The following is a 20,356-nucleotide window of genomic DNA, read 5'->3' as shown; positions in this document are numbered from 1 at the left end:
GTAGCTTATTATCCAAATTTTATAACACTGTCTCTTCTAGAATTAAACCTGAGATTGCTGTTCAAATAATAAATGCGATGTACAGAATTAGTTTTACTGGATCAATTGACAAGGCTAACATTAAATGTATTAATGAATATGGTAGACAATTATTATTGGATAAATTCATTAAAAATGACAAAGGGAAGGAAAAATGCAAAAGTATTAAAAACGACAGCGAGATAATTGGTAAACAGCTCAATCTCATATTAACTGAGCTGGGTAATATCATAGGCATTGATAGAATGTTTGGTCAGTTATATGAGCATCTTTCATTACTCCATAAAGATGAGACTATAAATAGATTTATGATAGAAGGCCTTGTTCTGGATATCATGTCCCTTTTAGATAGTGCCAAATGTGTTCCCAACAATGGGCTGTATCTAGATGGGGACATGCCTCTGTTAAGCGGCAAGTGCTTGCGCAACCACTTGGCTCACGGGAACGCCTTGGTAGACATTCTGCCAACTGATGCTTGGTCCGCTGTGCTCCTAACTGCCGTAAAACTTACTGAAAGCAAAGACCTTTTACTGAACTGTAAAATAGGGAACATTTTAAAACATAATATAAAACAATTGAAACGAAGATATGAGCGGGGCCTATTTATTCTTGACAAACAGAAGGAAATGTGGAAGTCTCTGCTTGACGGGAACTTTGACATATTATCATTGGGAATCGCGGAAGGAGCTGACATATGTTCAAGAACGAAAGATTTTGCAACTACGCTACACTATGCTGCGCGAGGACCCAATATTGAAACCATTAAGTTTTTGACTAAACAGAAAATGATTAACACTGAATCTAGAGATGTCGACGGACACACCGCCCTGCACGTAGCCGCAACCTTTGGAAGGGATTTCACTGTGAAATTCTTAGTAGCAGAAATGGGAAGTGTAATTAATCAAGCTGATCATTTGGGAAGGACACCGTTACACCTAGCTTCCAAAAATGGCCACAAAAAAACTGTCATGACTCTGCTTTCACTGGGAGCCAAAACAACTATCAAAGATACTGGAGGAAATTCTCCTTTGTATTACGCCGTGTCAAACAATCACTTAGATGTGGTCAAAATTCTCTGGTTGAAAGATGATACTGTGGATGAAAATTCTCTTTTTGGAGGCTATACTTCCCTTCACACAGCCGCAGAATTCGGTAATGTAGAAATGGTACGATACTTGCTGCAACATGAAGCCGATGTCAATGCTAAGACTGTCCTAGGATCCTATCCATTACATCTCGCAGCACGTAATGGTCATCAGGAGGTTGTCAAATATCTGCTAGAGTATGGAGCGTATGTGAACCTTAGAGACTCCAAGGGTATTTCCCCTTTACACGACGCAGTGAAAATGAACGATGAAGAAATCGTCAAGATCCTCTTGGAAAAGGGTGCTTTTGTTAATAACGGAGATGTGACATACAATCACACCCCCTTCCACACAGCTGTTTTAAAAGGCAATGCATTAATCGTAGGTCTACTGCTACAACGGAAAGCAAACGTCAATGCTAGAAGAAATGATGACTGCACCCCGCTTTTTTTCGCAGCCGAGGGTGGACATGCGGATATAGTTGACCTTCTGTTGCAGAATGGCGCTCCGGTGGATAGCAGAGAAGTCCAGGGATTATCGGCGTTACACATTGCTGCTCTACTTGGCCATGCTTCTGTTGTAAAGACTTTAATCCAAAGAAGGATCGACATCCAAGCCCGATCTCCGTGTCAAATGACGGCATTGCACATGGCTGCACAAGAAGGTCACCAACAAGTGGTGGACATTTTGCTAGCTGCAGGAGCGAATGTACATTCTGTAAATGATAAGGTTTTGACTGCTTTGCATCTCAGCGCACTACATGGTCATGAAGCAATTTCAGAGGCATTGATTAAAAATGGAGCAGAAGTAAACTGTAAAGACAACAGTGATAGTACACCTTTACATGTAGCTGCTGCTAGACCTTGTAATCACAAAACTGTTCAGATGTTGCTAAAGTATGGAGCCAAAGTTGATGAGAAAGGGGAGCTTGGTGGTACAGCTTTGCATCTTGCATCGTTTGGTGGAGAAAGTCTAACCGTAAAAGTATTACTCCAAGCAAAGGCTGATGTTAGCGCCGAGGTTAACGGCGGTGGCACCGCTTTGCTTATGGCTGTCAGTGGGAATCACAAGGCAACTGTTGAAATCTTGTTAAAGTACGGAGCGAATGTTAACCACTTGGATTCTGAAGATTTTTCAGCATTGTGCTATGCAGCAAGGAATAACAATAAGGACCTGCTGGACATCTTGATTGCCAAAGGAGCGGATGTTAACATTGGAGGAGGTCAACTTCTTTTAAATGCAATTAAAGCAGGGCATAGACTTGTAGTTGAAGCTTTGTTGAAGAATAAAGATGTTGATGTCAATATTACAGATCAAGATGGATCAAACCTCTTAGATGCGGCTGCTATAAGTGGTGATGCATTAATAGCCAAGGCGCTTATAAAGAGAGGTATTAAAGTTGCAGATTGCATAGAACACCCTTCACCATTATTCAAAGCAATGTCTTACAGACATACAGAGTTTGTTGAAGTTTTACTAGAAAGTGGAGCAAATGTCAATCCCTCGGATCCCAATCTATCGCCACTGTATCACGCAATCTACTTGAATAAACCAGATGCTATGGAAAGGTTACTCCACTGGGGAGCGAACCCTAATATCAGAAATTCGGAGAATAGAACGCCGTTAGAGCTGGCAGTTGGTAATGCCCAAATCCAAAATACATTAATACTGCTACAGCAAGAGGGTGCTAGGATTAATGAGAGAGACACTGATAACTGGACATTACTGCATATGGCGGCTCAAAAGGGTAATCTTGAAATAACGAAACTCTTAGTAGACCAAGGTGCGGACGTGAATGCTAGAAACCTAGATTACAAACCAATACACATAGCCGCTATGCATGGCAACCAGAACATCTTGGCCTTCTTCCTGGAGCTTGGAATGAGCATTCATGATCCGGGATTCGCTGGCTGTACCCTGATGCATTGCGCCACGGTAGGAAAGCACCTCGCTGTGGCCCAATTCTTGATAAACAAACGTGTCAATATTAATTCCACTGATTTAAACGGATCCATGCCTCTTCACTGCTCTGCTGAACTGGGACACACAGAGATGGTCAAGTTGTTATTACATAGTGGTGCAGTGTATGATGCCACGGACAACTTTGGAAGAACCCCTTCAGATTTGACTAAATGTCGAGATATAAAAGAAGTGTTAGCGTCAATTGGAAAACTGTTTAAGGCTGTCGAAAATAATGATTTCACAGTTGACATGTTGATTGAAGATTTGGCACAATTTGTAGATGCGAAGAGTTCTGAAAATTCAACACTATTACATATCGCCTCCCGGGGGGGCTTTCAGGGGGCATGTGACATTTTGTTAAAGAGCAAAGCCAATCCCAATGCTGTTGGGAAGGGCGGAAATTCTCCTCTGCATTACGCATCCAAATACTCTCATCCAGCAATAGTTGAATCCTTGTTGAAAAATGGCGCAGTACATAACCTCAAGGCTGATAATATGAAGACTCCATTGGATTTTACTACACAAAAAGATATTAAATATTTACTGCAAATTGTTGCACTCTGTTTCTGGAAAGTACGAACCCGCGATGTTAAGGTAATTAAAGATATAACCAAAATAAAGGACGTAGAAATCATAAAGGCGGTGATGAAATGTCACGACGCAGATGGCAGCACGCTTGTGGTTGTTGCTATGAAATATGATTTCCCCGACGTAGACCAGTTAAAGCAGGTTTCACAGGCAAATGTTCCTGACATTTTATTCAGGGTTGATTTAATGTTTAAGCGTGAAAAATTCACAGAGCCCATAGATATTTTAAAACAGCTGCTAAATAACAGAATTGAAATATTTGGAGAGGATAATCCAGGAACGCTGGACGTCCAATATGAAATAGCTGTAGCACTGTATAAACAGTGTAAATATTTTGAAGCCATGCCCTTGTTGGAAGATATCTATCGGAAGAGAGTGGAAGCATTTGGTTCTCACAATCCATCCTCCCTGGAGACCAGAATAATGCTGGCTTTATTATTGAACCGGCTGGGAAGGATGAAAGAGTCATGGGACATATTAAAGGAAGCTATGCCAAGGCAACGGGAATTATTGGGCGAGGGGAATGAAAATTTTTTGCAAACTAAAACCATCGCAGGGATTACGCTTGTTGCCCTGGGGAAGCTTGAAGAGGGCTTACGCTTGTACACGCAAGTCTACAAAAGATATAAAAACACACTAGGTGCTCTGCACCCTCACACTTTTAATCTACAAAATAACATTGCCGGCGTGTTACTTGCTCAAGGCAAGATCCACGAAGCCTTAGCTTTGTTTCAAACCGTTTATGAAGCCAGAAAAAAAGTTTTTGGTTTAAATCATTCAGAGACACTCAAAGCCAGGTGCAATATGGCAACTGTTCTTATGAACCAACAAAAACTTGATGAAGCTTTGCAAATCTATCAGGAAACATTAGATATTCAAGAGAATGTATTGGGGTTCAATCATGAGGATACTGTTCGTACTAAATACCTTATGGTGCGTCTTTATCTCCGTCAGAATAATTTTCCGGATGCCCTCAGGGTTCACAAGGCGGGGTTCAATGAGAGGAATGCCATCCTTGGTCCCAACCACCCAGATTTCGCAGATATAGATGAATGTCTAGATTATCTGAGCAAATATTTAAAATCATCATCGGATTTCGATGTCAGCTATGTTCCTCCTTGTGATGTTAATTTACTAAAAGCTGCCAGCTTAGGGGATGTGGGCGAGGTTTGTAGTTTGATAGAGAGTGGATCAGATGTGAACACTCATCAGGAGGGCGATGGTAGAACCGCCCTACACTTTGCCGCCACCGTGGAGGTCACAGAGCTGTTGCTGGACAGCGGAGCCGACGCTACTGCCGTGTCACAAAAGGGGATCACCCCCCTGCACCTCGCCACGTCCCGAGCTTGCGGACAAATGGTCCGTCTCTTGTTGCAGACCGTGAAGAAGACCAAACCCAGGGCCTACTATAAGTTTATCAATGCTAAAACTGTAGTGGGAGGTTCCACAGCTCTGCATGTTGCCGCTAAGAAGGGAGCCACTGATATTGTGAGTTGCCTGTTGGAGCACGGTGCGTGCTACAATAGTCGAGACAGAAGCCACGATTGCACGCCTCTGCAATGTTCTTGCAGTCCCTCTGTCACCCGACTGCTGCGTTTAGTCGAGGAGATGTTTGAGATGGCGGGGCGGGGCGGCACTGTGCTTCCTCAGGGAGACGAAAGGCATTTGGCGGCGGTGATGAACTCGAGAGATACAGAACACAGAACTCCCCTACAAGTGGCTTTGGTTAATGGCCACACTGGCACTGCCAGACTTCTTGCTGGGCTTTTAAAAACTCAAACTAACTCTAACTCACCATACACTGCGAGTCTACTATAGAAATTGTAGACTTGATAAAGAAAAATGCCAGCTCATAAAACATTGCAAATAGAAGGAATACACCTACACATTTTAGATGGTGAAAAATATCTAGGACTACATATCGACAAACACTTCACATCATTTAAGCAGCACATACAAAACTTAAAGAAAAAATGATTCGACTAATTGATGTATTTGGTAGAATAGCCCGTCTACTACCAATACAAGTTAAGAGGGGATTATACTTCAGTTTAATCCAGTCCCATCTAAATTATTTAATTGAAATATCAGGAAACACATACATTACATATTTATACGACCCACAAATGATACAGAATAAAGTTACAAATAACTTTGTAATTATAACCCCACCAAAAAAGTATATCAAGAAACGATATTACTGAAAATCAGAAAACTGTTTGAATATAACATATGCTTATTAATCTATAAAATCCAAAATGGATTTATACATAGGAACACAACTTTTATAAAAACATCACAAGTACATGAACACTGCATAATAAACTATACACACATTCAGCAAAGTCTGAAAGTGGTAAAAGAAACATCGGCTACGAGGACGTACACATATACATATACAATCTCCTACCCAATAGTCAGACATCAGTAAATAGGGTGAATATATTTAAGAAAAAACTGTTTGCTCTTAAGATCAGCGAGCAAAATTAAAATGTACTTATGTAAGTTAGGTAGTAAAATGTACTTATTTATGTTATCTAGTAAAGAATAATATTTAGATTTTTATTTTTAATGTGTACTTTTAAGGAAATTGAAATGTGTATATTTCTTTTAACTTAAAATAAAAATAATATTTTACCTTTTTCGTTCAGTATATTTTGACTGCAGTTGTTTGTATTTAGTGGAAACTTCGCTGGTTACTGCAACACTGTATTTATAATTTCTTAAACTGAATGTTTTCCCAAAAAAACTATGATATAATTCTCACGGTAATCACAATGAAGGTGAAAGAAAAGACATTTGTTTTCATTAGCTTCGCATAGGAGGCCTTGAGGAAAAAAATTCCCTCAGGGCCTATGTAATCTTGGGGATGCTGTGTGGCAGGTCTTTTAGGGAAAGGCAGGAGGTGTGGGTAAGAATCTCTCCCTAAAAGACCATATAACATCCACTTGTTCGGAGAAAACGTTCCTTAGAAAAATAGCATCAAACACCAAGGAGTAACCCTTGACAGTAGACTCACATGGCAAAAGTATATAAATGAAAATCTGAATCTAAACTCAGCAAATAAAACCTTAGCAGCCCTCTACCCCATGCTATTCAAAATAAATAATAAACTATCAGCAAAAAACAAACTCCTAATTTACAAATCAACGATAAGGCCAAATCTAACATACGCCAGCCCCATCTAGGCCCACGCTTCAGAGTCCCATTAAAAAAAACTCCAAAAAGTTAATTGAATCTTTCACCTTTAGAAAAACGTAGGAAAGACTTTGATTACATCTGTATTTTCAAAAATATTAACTCATAACTTACATTATTATTTTAATGACAAACTAATGTTTATAAGACAAGGTTTTATGCATAGCATAAAGGATAACAAATAATTGTAAGCAATAATTAGTCGCCTAATGTAATTAAAAAGTATATAATATTCAATAAGCAGTAATTGTTTATTGAGGCACTAGTACAGTTCTATGATAACTCAACACAGTGACAATTCAACACACTTTTAAAAAGTGATATGAAGTCATTAGAAAGGATGAAATTTTTTTTTAACGTAACCTACTTAACCCAGTTAATAAAGTTTTTGTTTTATCGCTTTCTATGACTTTATATAACTTTTTAAAGTTGTGATGATTTATCCGGTCTTCATAATGATATCCTCACTGAGGGTTTAATTTAAATATTATTAAAATTTAGGAGTATGGATAATATAAAGTAATTATAAACACAATAAATAGTGTTTTTCTGAAATAATTATAAATATATTACGAGGTGTTTTTTTGTTCAGTTGAGTGGTTTCGGCTTTAGTCTGTATTTGGAGTCAGTATATTATATATTTCTGATCTCCCTATGTTTTGTATCCAGCTTTTTATTTGAGATTTAAATCTTAAAATATTGTTGTGGGTTTAGAATGGAATGGGATTTTGTTTTAGAACTTAGTACCATAGTATAAGAAGAGTTTTTGCCCAAATGTTGTTTTTGTAGTTGCTTGTTGGATATGTTTTTGACCCTGAAATCTAGTTTTTCTAATATTTGTGTCAGTTGTTATTTCTTGTGTTTTGTATTGATTAATGTAAATTCTATTTGACAACCATCATTGGCAAATAATATGCGGTAGCAATGAATCTGATTTACCTTGTAAAATATTATGCTGCTATCATTGTGATTTTAAAATGAATTAGTCATTAGTTTTGGGGATATTATTGATATATTTACCGACTTTTCTGGCATTTTGCTGAATGCTACACAATAAAATAGGTAATATAGTTTAGTGAATTGTCTTGTATTCTATTTTATTTTATGTTGGTACTGTATTATGCTTGTCTATATAAATATATATTATATTTAAAAAAAAAAAATTGAAATATTGTTTACTTTTAGTTTTCAGTTTTAAATAACTGAATGCTTTAAAAAAAAAATTTCATAGTTTTATTTTTACATATTTTAGTTATAATGTAAATATCTGTGTAAAAACCCGGCTGGGCTTAAAATCAAATTAATCATTTTGTAATAGCTAAGTTTCCAACCATGTATAATATTGCATTGTAAAAGATTGACTAATATTATGGGAATATTAGTTATTCTTTTACAGTCCTCAGACATTAATGTGTTAAAGAATGTACTAAATAATATCAAAAAGTATTTTGTATTATAACGTGTCTATTTTAGCACTAATGAATTTAATTGTGTTTTATTTCTTATCCTGATTATCACCTCAAGGGCGCAAATAATTTTTATCTTCTTTTCCGTTAACCCTGGCGGTAATTATATTAAATTTACACTGTAGATACCTCTACCTATATTTAAATTACCCACCTTACTGGATAATTTATGTTTGTTATAATGTTCTGATACGGTTAACTTAACTGGTTATAGTAGTTACTGTAAAAAAACATAGCCAAAAGTGGAGGGCGCTGCGATCTTTTGAATGGTAACACTAAGATGGTTCAAAGAAAAAAATATTAAACATAAAGCACCATCTACATAATTAATAATATTCAAAATTTAAGGGCATACTTAAAATAATTCATAATCTGTTCTTTCGTAAAAAAAGCTTTGTGCAAGTCATGCTTTAAAATAATAACAAACAGTCCCTAACACTAAAATAATTATTCACAATAACAAATGTAATAAAAACATATGTATCCAAGGCTGTTCAATATTGAACTCAGTATCAGAAATTAAATATCTCGGAGTGATAATAGAACAACATATGAAGTGGAAAAGACATATCTGTGAATTGGTTAAGCGTATCAGAAAGTGTGTATACATATTCATAAGATTAAGAAATATTTAAAAAAGAAATAACCTAAAAAGAGTATACTACGCACTAATACAGTCGTTAAATCAATACGGATTTATTGGATGGGGGGTCATACAATAAGATTCTAACCCCGATCAAAGTGGTCCAGAAGCTAATCCTCAAAGTAATCCTCAAGAAACCCTCCACGTATCCAACAGAAACGCTATTTACAGATTTCGGGGTGCCCCGAGTAGAAGATATATTCAAGAAAAATGCAATTATCCAAATTTATAAAGATAATATAATCAAAAAATTTGAAACCCACTTATCTAAAAGATATCAATACAATATCAAAATTCCAAAATGTAATACCAAACAAATGCAAAATAACTATAAATATTTAGGAATAAAGTATTTCAACAACCTTCCGAATGAAATAAAGAAATTAAAGGATATTAACATACAAACTAAAACTGAAGTTACTCTTTCAGAAATAATTAACTAATTAATTGCCTGTTTTTCCCTTCATTGGTATTCATTGATATTTATTATCAGTCTATAATCATCTCCACTGTATTTATATTTTGTCTCTTTATATATTGTTCCTATCATATATAAACTTACTTATAGCATAATGATTCTATTTTTCTTATAATTAGTGTAACTCTCTCACCAAGCACAATAACCAGTTTCTTCATTGGTGAGATTGCGAACATAAATATATTTTGTAATGTAAATATATTTTTTATGTACTCATATTATATCCTGTACCCACTTTAAGTATATTAAATTTAAAAGAAAAAAAAATAAGATGAATTATTTGTTTACACCCGTACATGCGCAATATGAATATGAATAAATAGTTTCGTCAGTATGAAAACTCAATTCTTTCAACAAAGGCAAACAAATACGAGTGCTGGTACCTACCTTGATGTATGGAAGTGAGGCATGGAACTGGCAAAGAAAGGATGAAAGTAGATTAAATGCTGTTGAAATGAGATCCCTGAGGCGTATGTGTGGTAAAACCATGTTTAATCGTGTGAGGAATGTGGTGATCCGCAAAGAGTGCAAGGCTGATGTAAGCGTAATGAGTAAGATTAAGAAAGGGACCCTCAGGTGGTTTGGGCATGTAGAGCGAATGAGCGAAGATAGGAGTGTAAGGAGGATATATGATGCAAATGTGAATGGTAGCAGAAGTCGGGGACGCCCGAGGAAGACATGGCACGATCAAGTGAATCAGATACTCGAGTCGGGCCATGTCAAGAGTCAGAATAATAGAAGAGTATGTATGAGACGATGTAGTGAATGAGGCAAGAAGTGTGTGCCAAGACCGAGTTGTTTGGCGGTCCGTCCTCTCTGCCTACCCCTGCGGGGAAACGGCGTGATGGTTAGTTAGTTAGTTATTTACTAGTTGACATGTTCCCGGCGTTGTTAGTGGTTATGAATGGCCATATTTTAGAAATGAGATTTCCTTCAAAGTATTATCCCCTAAAACTACAATTAAGCAGTTTGTCAACGTTCGTGTTCAATTACAATGTTAATATATATAGACAATATAATTACTCATTATAAATATACAGATTATTATTATTGACACACATAATCTACAATAAGTCTACATATTGATGAATAACAACTATTGATTGATAGTGATGAAATATTTAATAAATTTTCAATATTTTATACCAGTATTTTCTTTAAAAAAAGTTTGCGTAGGAAATATGCACTCGTTATGCATGCACTTAAAAGTATATAATATATAAATTGAATCTTGTCGTTCTTCCTGTCCGAAAGACAAACATAACCTCACATTCGAATCTAAAATTTTACCTATGTTTAGTTCACCGAAGACTAACTAACTAAAACTAATAGAAATGTGTTGGGAGCGTGTCCGTTATGAGGTTAAATAAAGTGGGACGGTTGTGAGAAAGGCTTTGCTCATTGGAATAGGCAACTAATTCACTTATTTTTTTATCTAATGCTTAAATACAGCACTGACAATAAACCGTTCACATCTAATCATAAATAAACCATTCTCGTTCCAACTGTTCCCAACGATCTGGAGCCAGTGAGACAATGGCATCCTCAAAATGGGGTATGTGTGAGGCTGAAGGTAGTGAGGAAGAGAATAGTGGGTATACTTACTTTACTTTACTACAGAAGCAACAAAACTACTTATCGACTCTTACGTGGTCTCACGTCTCGATTACTGCAACGGCATTTATGCCAGCCTTCCAAAATATCAAATTGACAAACTTCAATCAGTGTTCAATGCAGCAGCACGGCTCATAACCGGGGTTTCTAAATATTCGCACATTTCAGAAAGAATCTAGTACAAATTGTGATAGATGGTGTTTAAATCCATCAATGAAATGACCCTACCCTACATCTCTGAACTATGCGTTCCGGAAAACACTGGTCTGAGGCAGTCAACTCTTAGATCAGCAACATTATCAGATGTAGGCAGACTGATGGAACCTAAGCGCAAGCCAAATACTAAGTTTGGTGATCGCGCTTTCGGAGTATCTGTGCCGAAGGCTTGGATTAATCTCCCCCTGGAACTTAGATCCATAACGAGTCCAACAGAATTCAGGTCTAAACTAAAAACTTACCTTTTTAAGCTGTCATACCCTTAAATTAAATATACCATTAATTAGAGAAAGTCCAGTTATATCCAATTATGTCCTAAATCCTGTATCTAAATTTCGCTAATAAACAATTAGTTAAGTGTAATTAAGTGTTAATCTCAAGTGACCTACCAGGCGCACTTGAAGTGAAACAACACAAAACTGACACGGTGTCCGGAAACTCGTAGTACAAGCGGGAAACTGGAGAATCTACACCACATGGGGAACCCAAAAAAACATAAAGTTTTTTGATTTGAGCATTTTCAAAAAAAAAAAAAAAAACCAAAAAAAAATATTTTTCGGCTATTTTAGGGTTAAAGTTTTTTCTGGTGTTTAGGGTTGAATAACAGATGTTTTAACCCTGCAGAGCAGAAATATTTTATGATTACACCGGGTTAAATGAAGGGTGATTTCAAAATAATGCTTCAAATCCGAGTTTCTTCATTTGTTTTACTTTCATTTAATTAGTTGGGTACTTTGATCTTCAGTAATAATTTATAAGAATTTGATTAAAAAAAAAAAAAAAAAAATACTACAAAATCGACTCCAGATGTGATGTAGATTCACCAGTTTCCCGCTTGTACTACGAGTTTCCGGACACCCTGTATAAATACTATGTTATTATTATTGTACTGTATATTATCTCCGGTTCCATGATAACCCAACACAGTGACAATTCAACACACCTTTAAAAAGTGATAAAAAAGTCATTAGAAACGATGAAAAAACAATTAAACCCAACCTAACCTTAAATAACCTAACCTACATAACCCAGTTAAGGGTGAAATGCCTAAAACCAAAAAAAAAAAAAATTTTTTGTTTCATCACTTTCCATGACTTTATATAACTTTTTAAAGATGTGATGAATTATAATTTTGATGATTTATCTGGTCACCATTATCTCCATATACATATAGTCAGTTGTGACCGGATAAATCATCACAATGATAATTCATCACATCTTTAAAAAGTTATATAAAGTCATGGAAAGTGATGAAACAAAAACTTTATTAACTGAGTTCAGTAGGTTAGGTTAGGTTAGGTTAAATTTTTTTTTTCATCGTTTCTAATACTTTTTTATCACTTTTTAAAAGTGTGTTGAATTGTCACTGTGTTGAGTTATCATGGAACCATAGTTAGTAATAAAATAGATCATTGTAGAAATGTATATTTGTACAGCGCCCTTGAGGTGATTTTGCACAAAAACGGCAAAAACTGTACAAATCATCCCCTAATTATTATTATTATTATTATTAAATACCTAGCTACACAGATATGGGCACCAAACACGGTATAAGCCATTACAAGAAACGTTTCAATTCTGAATGGTGGTTTTACAACAGGGCGATACTGACAGTATCTTCCACTCTGGAACGTGCCGCAAATATATCTTACATTATTAAAATGATTGAATTTCAACTCAATGATGACTCCTTACTATTAAGATTGCGACAAATCAATAACAAAAATAATGAAATAACCTGGCAATGTTCAATGACACGGCTCATGATGACGTCACGAAGTATGACAGACCTCTTAACAGTAAACAAACATTTTGTGCCACAAAGGTTTTAACTGACACATTATTGTCATGCGATATTGAGCTTTTAAGAGTTGTATTTTAGAGTTCAATATCGCATATAAGACATTGTTCCAAAGACACGATTTTCTACCACCTACATCTATACTCAGGGCTGCCAGTTCGTGGAGAATTCTCCAAACTACTGGGAATTGGGGAATTCATAGGAATTTAATCCGATTGACTATTTTATGGGGAGAACCTTAATGAGGGGATTCTACAATAAGAGAACTGAAGTTAATAATTTCTTGAATATCCAACCACATTGAAAAATAATATTTACAATTACAAATAAAAATGTACTGCAAACAATTTTCTTTCAAATCAATTTACTTAACAAATTTTATATTTAAGTATTAATGACAAAGTAGTAAAAAAATTAATTGAATTTTTTTAGCTTTCAGAGGTAAAAAATATAAAGAACTGTCATTTTGTCTTCCGTAATTTGGGGATTTTGAACATCTAGTTTGGGTACTTTTGAACATGTGTATTGGCAACACTGTCTCAATATTTTTACTGTTTTTCTGCGAGTGGTTTATTTATAGCCAATGTGTCATCAGTACATTACTAACACATCCAACTCAATGCATTACTCACACAATGTTTTATCCCAATATCGGGGACTCCCGCGATCCAACGATCCTCAAACTGTTATGACGATAAATAAAGTAAGTATTTTACCAAAAAATGATATTGAGATTGTGGTTTTGCAATAAAATATACGTGTTATCTTATTCGTAATCGCTGTCTAACTAAAAGGCTACGCAATAAATCATCACCTTCAATCAATCAATAGAAATCGTTAATTTTTTCACAAATTGATATATGAACGCAATATTTTATCATTTCTTTTAAATACCTACGCATTTATAAGTATACGAAAACCTCGTATCCGTATAATAACTAAATTCTTATGTATATTGTATCTTCCAGAATGCGACAATTACATATTGCTCAATAAAATTTAGCCTTCAGGAGGCCCGTTCCCATAGTTCGTATTTTTCAAAGTTAATGTAGCTTCCCACATTTGCAGATTCGACCCTACAATAAAACAATTCTTTGGCCTGGTATTTTTATAAACATATTGCCTTGTTTGTATCATTTATGATTTAAGAATTAGTGACATTTTACTGCAAGCGGCGGCAGCTTTCAAATAGAGCTGTTCGCTTTATATTTTATGATCACTCTAGTTAAACCATTATGCCTAAAAATATTTGCCAATACCTTTCCCACCCCTGTCCCATAGTAATAAAAACCCCAAATAAAGTTTCATCTCCCAATAATTCCTTTAAAATATTTGTATTGTTTAAGTCACGTTTGTATCATTAAGAATAGTTAAAGTGCATTTTATTTATGTTAAGAATGTTGTTTGCCAACGAGCGGGTGAAACATCTTTATTTTGGTAAAATGTCCTTCAGAATTTAGTTTAAATACAGATACCTCCCAGAAAAAGGTCAGTATTAGAGTATTGCTATAACGGGTAGGTACAGACGTACCTACGGAGGAGCGAATGTTGAAATAACTGGTAGGTACATGCGTACCTAGGCAGTCAGTCGTGAGATAATTACTAGGTTTATGTAAACCTAGGGAAAACTGAAGAATAGAGGAAACTAGACCTTTATTTCTTTCAGTTTAAGTTTTAGCAGAGGAAAATAAGATCCCGCATCGGGAACAGCAGCATCATGGAAGCGGGACAACACTCAAAGACGTCATATGTCTCCGGCAGCAAGGCGGGAACCAGCAGGAGCTGGATGGAGGCTCAAATAAAAGCTTCAGCAACCAAGGTGCACATCACGAGACAAAAGGCCCGCCTACTTACGGAGATGGCTGAAGCAAAGATGGCCGCGGAAGCAAAGGCTTCCGAAGTAAAGATGGCTGCAGCAATGTCAGTCTTGGAAGCAGAGGAGCAACATGCGGCGCTCGTTTTAGAAGCTGCATCAAGGACTTCGCAACGGACTCTCAAGGATAGAGTCAATGACTGGGTAGACCAGTCACATCACAGTTCATCATCAGAACTTGGAGATCACGATGAACAGCCTCTTCGAGTTCAAATGGAGCAGCAACACGAACTGCTCCATGATGGGCGGTTATCACTACAACCGCCCACAAGAACTGCACAGCAACAGCCCTTGGCAGGGCAGACTCTCCCGTCGCAAATGGAACCTCGGGTAGAGCAGGCTCATCCGCTGCAATTGGAACAGCGGTTGGAGCAGCACAAGGGTGGGCGGTACGCATTACTCTCACCAAAAGGATCCTCAGAGCAGCAGCCCTTGGCAGGGCAGACTCTCCCATCGCAATTGGAGCCTCGGGCAGAGCAGACTCTTCCGCTGCACTTGGGACAGCGGTTGGAGCAGCAGCAGCAGGGCGGGCGGTACGAGCTACTCCCACCCAGAGGAACATCGCATCAGCCGCCCTTGGTAGGGCAACTTCTTCAGCTGCAGTCGACGCAGCATCAGCAGCCAAGCAGTAGCTGCTGGGAGCTGCCTATATCAGAGCAGCCATTCAACTTAGCAGAGCATCGCGATGGGCAACAGTGGCCAGAGTCGCAGGGCCGATTCCAGGGACCAACACCTGCTATAACTGAAGACCGTCTCGCGGAATCAATTGGTAAGGCAATGTCTTTATATAATACCAGGCCCAAAGTTAATGATCTTCCCACATTTAACGGCAATCCAAATGAATGGATTGCGTTCAAATCAATATTCAATTATACCACAGACTTCTTAAAAGTATTTTACAGCGAAAATTTATATAGATTACAAAAAGCGTTAAAAGGAGAGACGCGTGACGCGGCTTCTTCCCTTCTTATAAATTTTGGCGCAAAATCATCACCTTGTTCGGCGCAATTCGTAAAAAATAAAAACGCGGATCAATTTTTATCTCAGTATCCCCAGGCCGTCGAAGCAATAAAAACAAAACATTACATGGACGACTATTTAGATAGTGTAAATTCAGTAGAAAGCGCGAAGAAATTAATACTAGATATTACATACATACATGCTCAAGGCGGGTTTAAGGGAGGAGGTAGAATTGCGGCGATTGAAGACGTACAATTAAGTACAGTCTTCCCGATAATTCTCGACAATAAAGATAAGTTAGCTCAATTATTAATTACACAGTTTCACGAGATGTCTAGCCACGGTGGAGTTGAACACGTCTTAAATGCAATAAGACAAAAGTATTGGATACTTTGCGCGTCAGTCTATTAGAAAAATTAAATATATATGTCAAACTTGCAAAAATAAGAGAGCCCAACCACAGGCACCTCTAATGGGATGTTTACCTATGGAAAGGTTACAACATCATATACGTCCTTTTACACACACAGGCATGGATTACTTTGGTCCCATGAAAGTAACAATAGGGCGCAGAAATGAAAAACGGTACGGTGTTTTGTTTACATGTTTATCAACAAGAGCCGTGCATATTGAAATCGCGGATTCCCTGACTACGGATTCCGCCATACTAGCAATCAGACGTTTTATTGCTAGGCGCGGTTACCCGCTAACTATTTGGAGTGATAATGGAACAAACCTTAGAGGTGCTGATAAGGTATTATCAGAATCATTATCATCTCTAAACCAGGACAAATTAAATAACGAAATGTCGGTAAGGAAAATAAATTGGAAATTTAATCCGCCAGGATCTCCTCACCACGGAGGCTCCTGGGAAAGTCTAATAAAATCAATTAAAACTACGTTTTACGCCATATTACGCGAGCAAGCACCACGCCCGGAAACTTTGCACACATTGCTGTTAGAAGCAGAAAATATAGTTCATAGTAGACCACTCACACACGTTTCTCTCGATAGCAAGGATTTTGAAAGTCTAACACCAAATCATTTCCTCTTAGGTTATAAATATGACACCCCAATCGTAGGGGTCTTTAATCACGGCGATTTATGCCTAAAAAAGCAATGGCGTATTGCACAATTTTTTGCCGACCAATTTTGGTCACGATGGGTAAAAGAATATTTACCTACACTGGTAAAACGTTCTAAATGGCATGACGTGATACCACCTATAAAGGTAGGCGATGTAGTTACCCTATGTGACAACACGTTGCCCCGGAATACCTGGCCAAAGGGTATGGTAGTAAAAGTATACCCCGGAGCCGATGGACAAGTTCGCGTTGTAGATATTCAAACAAATCACGGTACGTTTCGCAGACCGGCTACTAAAGTAGCAGTATTGAAGATACAACCCTCGCATTCTTTTTATCCACTAGGTGAAATGAATTCACGGGGGGAGGTGAATGCGAAATTACCTACTACAACCATTTAGTCATAAGATATACATTTTTTACGGGACTTCTAGTTTTAATACATTACCTACTACACAATTTTTAGTCATAAGATATACATTTTTTACGGAATTTCTAGTTTTAAAACATTACCTACTACATAATTTTTAGTCATAAGATATACATTTTTTACGGAATTTCTAGTTTTAAAACATTACCTACTACATAATTTTTAGTCATAAGATTTACATATTTCACGAAATTTCTAGTTTTAAGAGTAGCATAAATATTTGTATGTTAGAAATTTTAATAAATTTAACTGGTAATTTTCGTAGACAAGCAGTAGGTACCTAACAAAGATAACAGTCGCATTCTTTGCCTATTTTGTGAAGAATCTTCACGGGAGGAGGTATGTATCTTCCAGAATGCGACAATTACATATTGCTCAATAAAATTTAGCCTTCAGGAGGCCCGTTCCCATAGTTCGTATTTTTCAAAGTTAATGTAGCTTCCCACATTTGCAGATTCGACCCTACAATAAAACAATTCTTTGGCCTGGTATTTTTATAAACATATTGCCTTGTTTGTATCATTTATGATTTAAGAATTAGTGACATTTTACTGCAAGCGGCGGCAGCTTTCAAATAGAGCTGTTCGCTTTATATTTTATGATCACCCTAGTTAAACCATTATGCCTAAAAATATTTGCCAATACCTTTCCCACCCCTGTCCCATAGTAATAAAAACCCCAAATAAAGTTTCATCTCCCAATAATTCCTTTAAAATATTTGTATTGTTTAAGTCACGTTTGTATCATTAAGAATAGTTAAAGTGCATTTTATTTATGTTAAGAATGTTGTTTGCCAACGAGCGGGTGGAACATCTTTATTTTGGTAAAATGTCCTTCAGAATTTAGTTTAAATACAGATACCTCCCAGAAAAAGGTCAGTATTAGAGTATTGCTATAACGGGTAGGTACAGACTTACCTACGGAGGAGCGAGTGTTGAAATAACTGGTAGGTACATGCGTACCTAGGCAGTCAGTCGTGAGATAATTACTAGGTTTATGTAAACCTAGGGAAAACTGAAGAATAGAGGAAACTAGACCTTTATTTCTTTCAGTTTAAGTTTTAGCAGAGGAAAATAAGATCCTCTGCAATTATATTGTGAATTAATAAATTTATATGTCAAGAAGAAGAAGTGTTTTCCTGCATTCCATCTGACGGCGTGTTCTCGTACCACGATAGCAGAAACATATATTCTATATTTGTATTACACAAGCTGTTGATTTCTCACAAATAAAATATATTCATTAAATGAATTAAAATAAATCATTTAACGTGAAATTTAAAAATTTTATCGTTTGAAAAAAACATAGGTTTGTTGGGTTGGCGTAGTAGAATTCTCCAATTATTTGCTATTCATTAATTAGATACTATATTTAATCTAAGTATTCTTGCTACCAGCAAAATCAGTCAAAAATATTATACCACTAACTGACGTGTACCCGGGGTTGCTCAACGTTTCTCTACTTTCTATAAACGTTTTATATAAATACAGGGTGTATTGGCACGTACCCGACAAACTTTAACCAGCTATTCCTTAGCATATTTGGAGTAAAAAATGTTATGTGCACTTTGCTGTCCGGTAAAGTTTTTTTCATAAAAAAAATATTTTTCATATTTTCACCACATGTCACCACTGTTTTATCCTTTGTCAAAGTTTGAAAACCCATCTGGCAATATTTTATTCGAATTCCGTTGAATAATGCACGTGTGTACCTATATTGGCGCACTTTTACAATCACAACGAAATGGCACGGCACCATTCGTCTCATTTTTAACTATTATTATTTAGTGTGTGCGAAAGAGTGAAGACGCTTTTCGACATACTTGCTTATAACAGCTGTTGCCAATGACAGTGATGTAGTGTGGAAATTTTTATTTTTGTTGTTTTTAATTGAAAAAAAAATACTACCGGACAGCAAAGTGCCCATAACATTTTTTACTCCAAATGTGCTAAGGAATAGCTGGTTGAAGTTTGTCGGGTTAGTTCCGATACACCCTGTATATATATATGAAACGGATTTTGATAGAGATTTCATTGTCATTTGGAGAAATACTTCTGAAAGATTTATATATATATATATATGGCATATATTCTGGAAGATTTATATATATAAATCTTCCAGAAGTATTTCTCCAAATGACAGTGAAATCTCTATCAAACTCCGTTTCGTAGTTTAAAAGAATAAAGAGTACAAACAGGCAGATGCGGATGGCGACTTTGCTTACTATTATTTTAATGCCTAGATTTAATAAGTTTATAAAGTAGATCCTAAGATTTCTCAATTTTAATCATTTATACATCATAGTAAAACACATTTATACTACATAGTAAAACACATTTAAACTACATAGTAAAACACATTTAAACTACATAGTAAAAACACATTTAAACTACATAGTAAAACACATTTAAACTACATAGTAAAACCAATTTATACTACATAGTAACACGGTTTTATGTTTCTTCTTTAAAGTTGAATCTATTCGAATTTCTATGTTTTCGGTAATGAATTAATGCAAATTTCGAAAGCGGAAAATAACCTAATCCTCCACATCCGATCGAGCTGAAACTCACCAGACTCGTTATCGAAGACAATGCATTCTATCAACTTTTGGTGGCAATACGAATATACGCATTTCTCTAAAATTGGAAGACATCACAGCAGTTGATATTCGAAATAAATATCGGTCCTACAATCGGGATTTGGTTCAGTTGTTAGCACAGTTGACTCGAACACTGGGGAGGAAGGTTCAATCCTCATCCAAAAAAAAAAATATTTATACATTTTGTAAAAATAATATCTATTAATGAAAATAGTGTCAATAATGTTAACTTTCCTTTCCACCAACTTCTTCCTCTCCAAATTGACTCAAAACCCCAATTAGAGGTGTCATAGTCCCACTGAATTTAACAACTGGG

The 20,356-nt window shown here is 36.3% G+C and overlaps 1 protein-coding gene across 1 annotated transcript in view; it reads left to right on the top strand.

Moving 5' to 3' along the window:
* Nucleotides 1–374: 374 nt before the first annotated feature.
* The window catches only part of LOC149410292 (uncharacterized), a 29,336-nt gene continuing 9,354 nt past the window's right edge, over nucleotides 375–20,356 (top strand). Inside the window, exons 1-3 of the mRNA XM_089648982.1 lie at nucleotides 375–5,477; nucleotides 14,772–15,257; nucleotides 15,327–15,732. Of these exons, the coding sequence (XP_089505108.1) occupies nucleotides 375–5,477; nucleotides 14,772–15,257; nucleotides 15,327–15,732 (5,995 nt within the window). The remainder of the gene's footprint in view (nucleotides 5,478–14,771; nucleotides 15,258–15,326; nucleotides 15,733–20,356) is intronic.

This window comes from Hesperophylax consimilis, chromosome 28 (assembly GCF_061612785.1).
Source record: "Hesperophylax consimilis isolate HC1 chromosome 28, BYU_Hcon_1.0, whole genome shotgun sequence".
NCBI lineage: Eukaryota > Metazoa > Arthropoda > Insecta > Trichoptera > Limnephilidae > Hesperophylax > Hesperophylax consimilis.
Note: the sequence above shows the minus strand (reverse complement) of the source record. Positions and strands in the feature narration are given on the sequence as shown.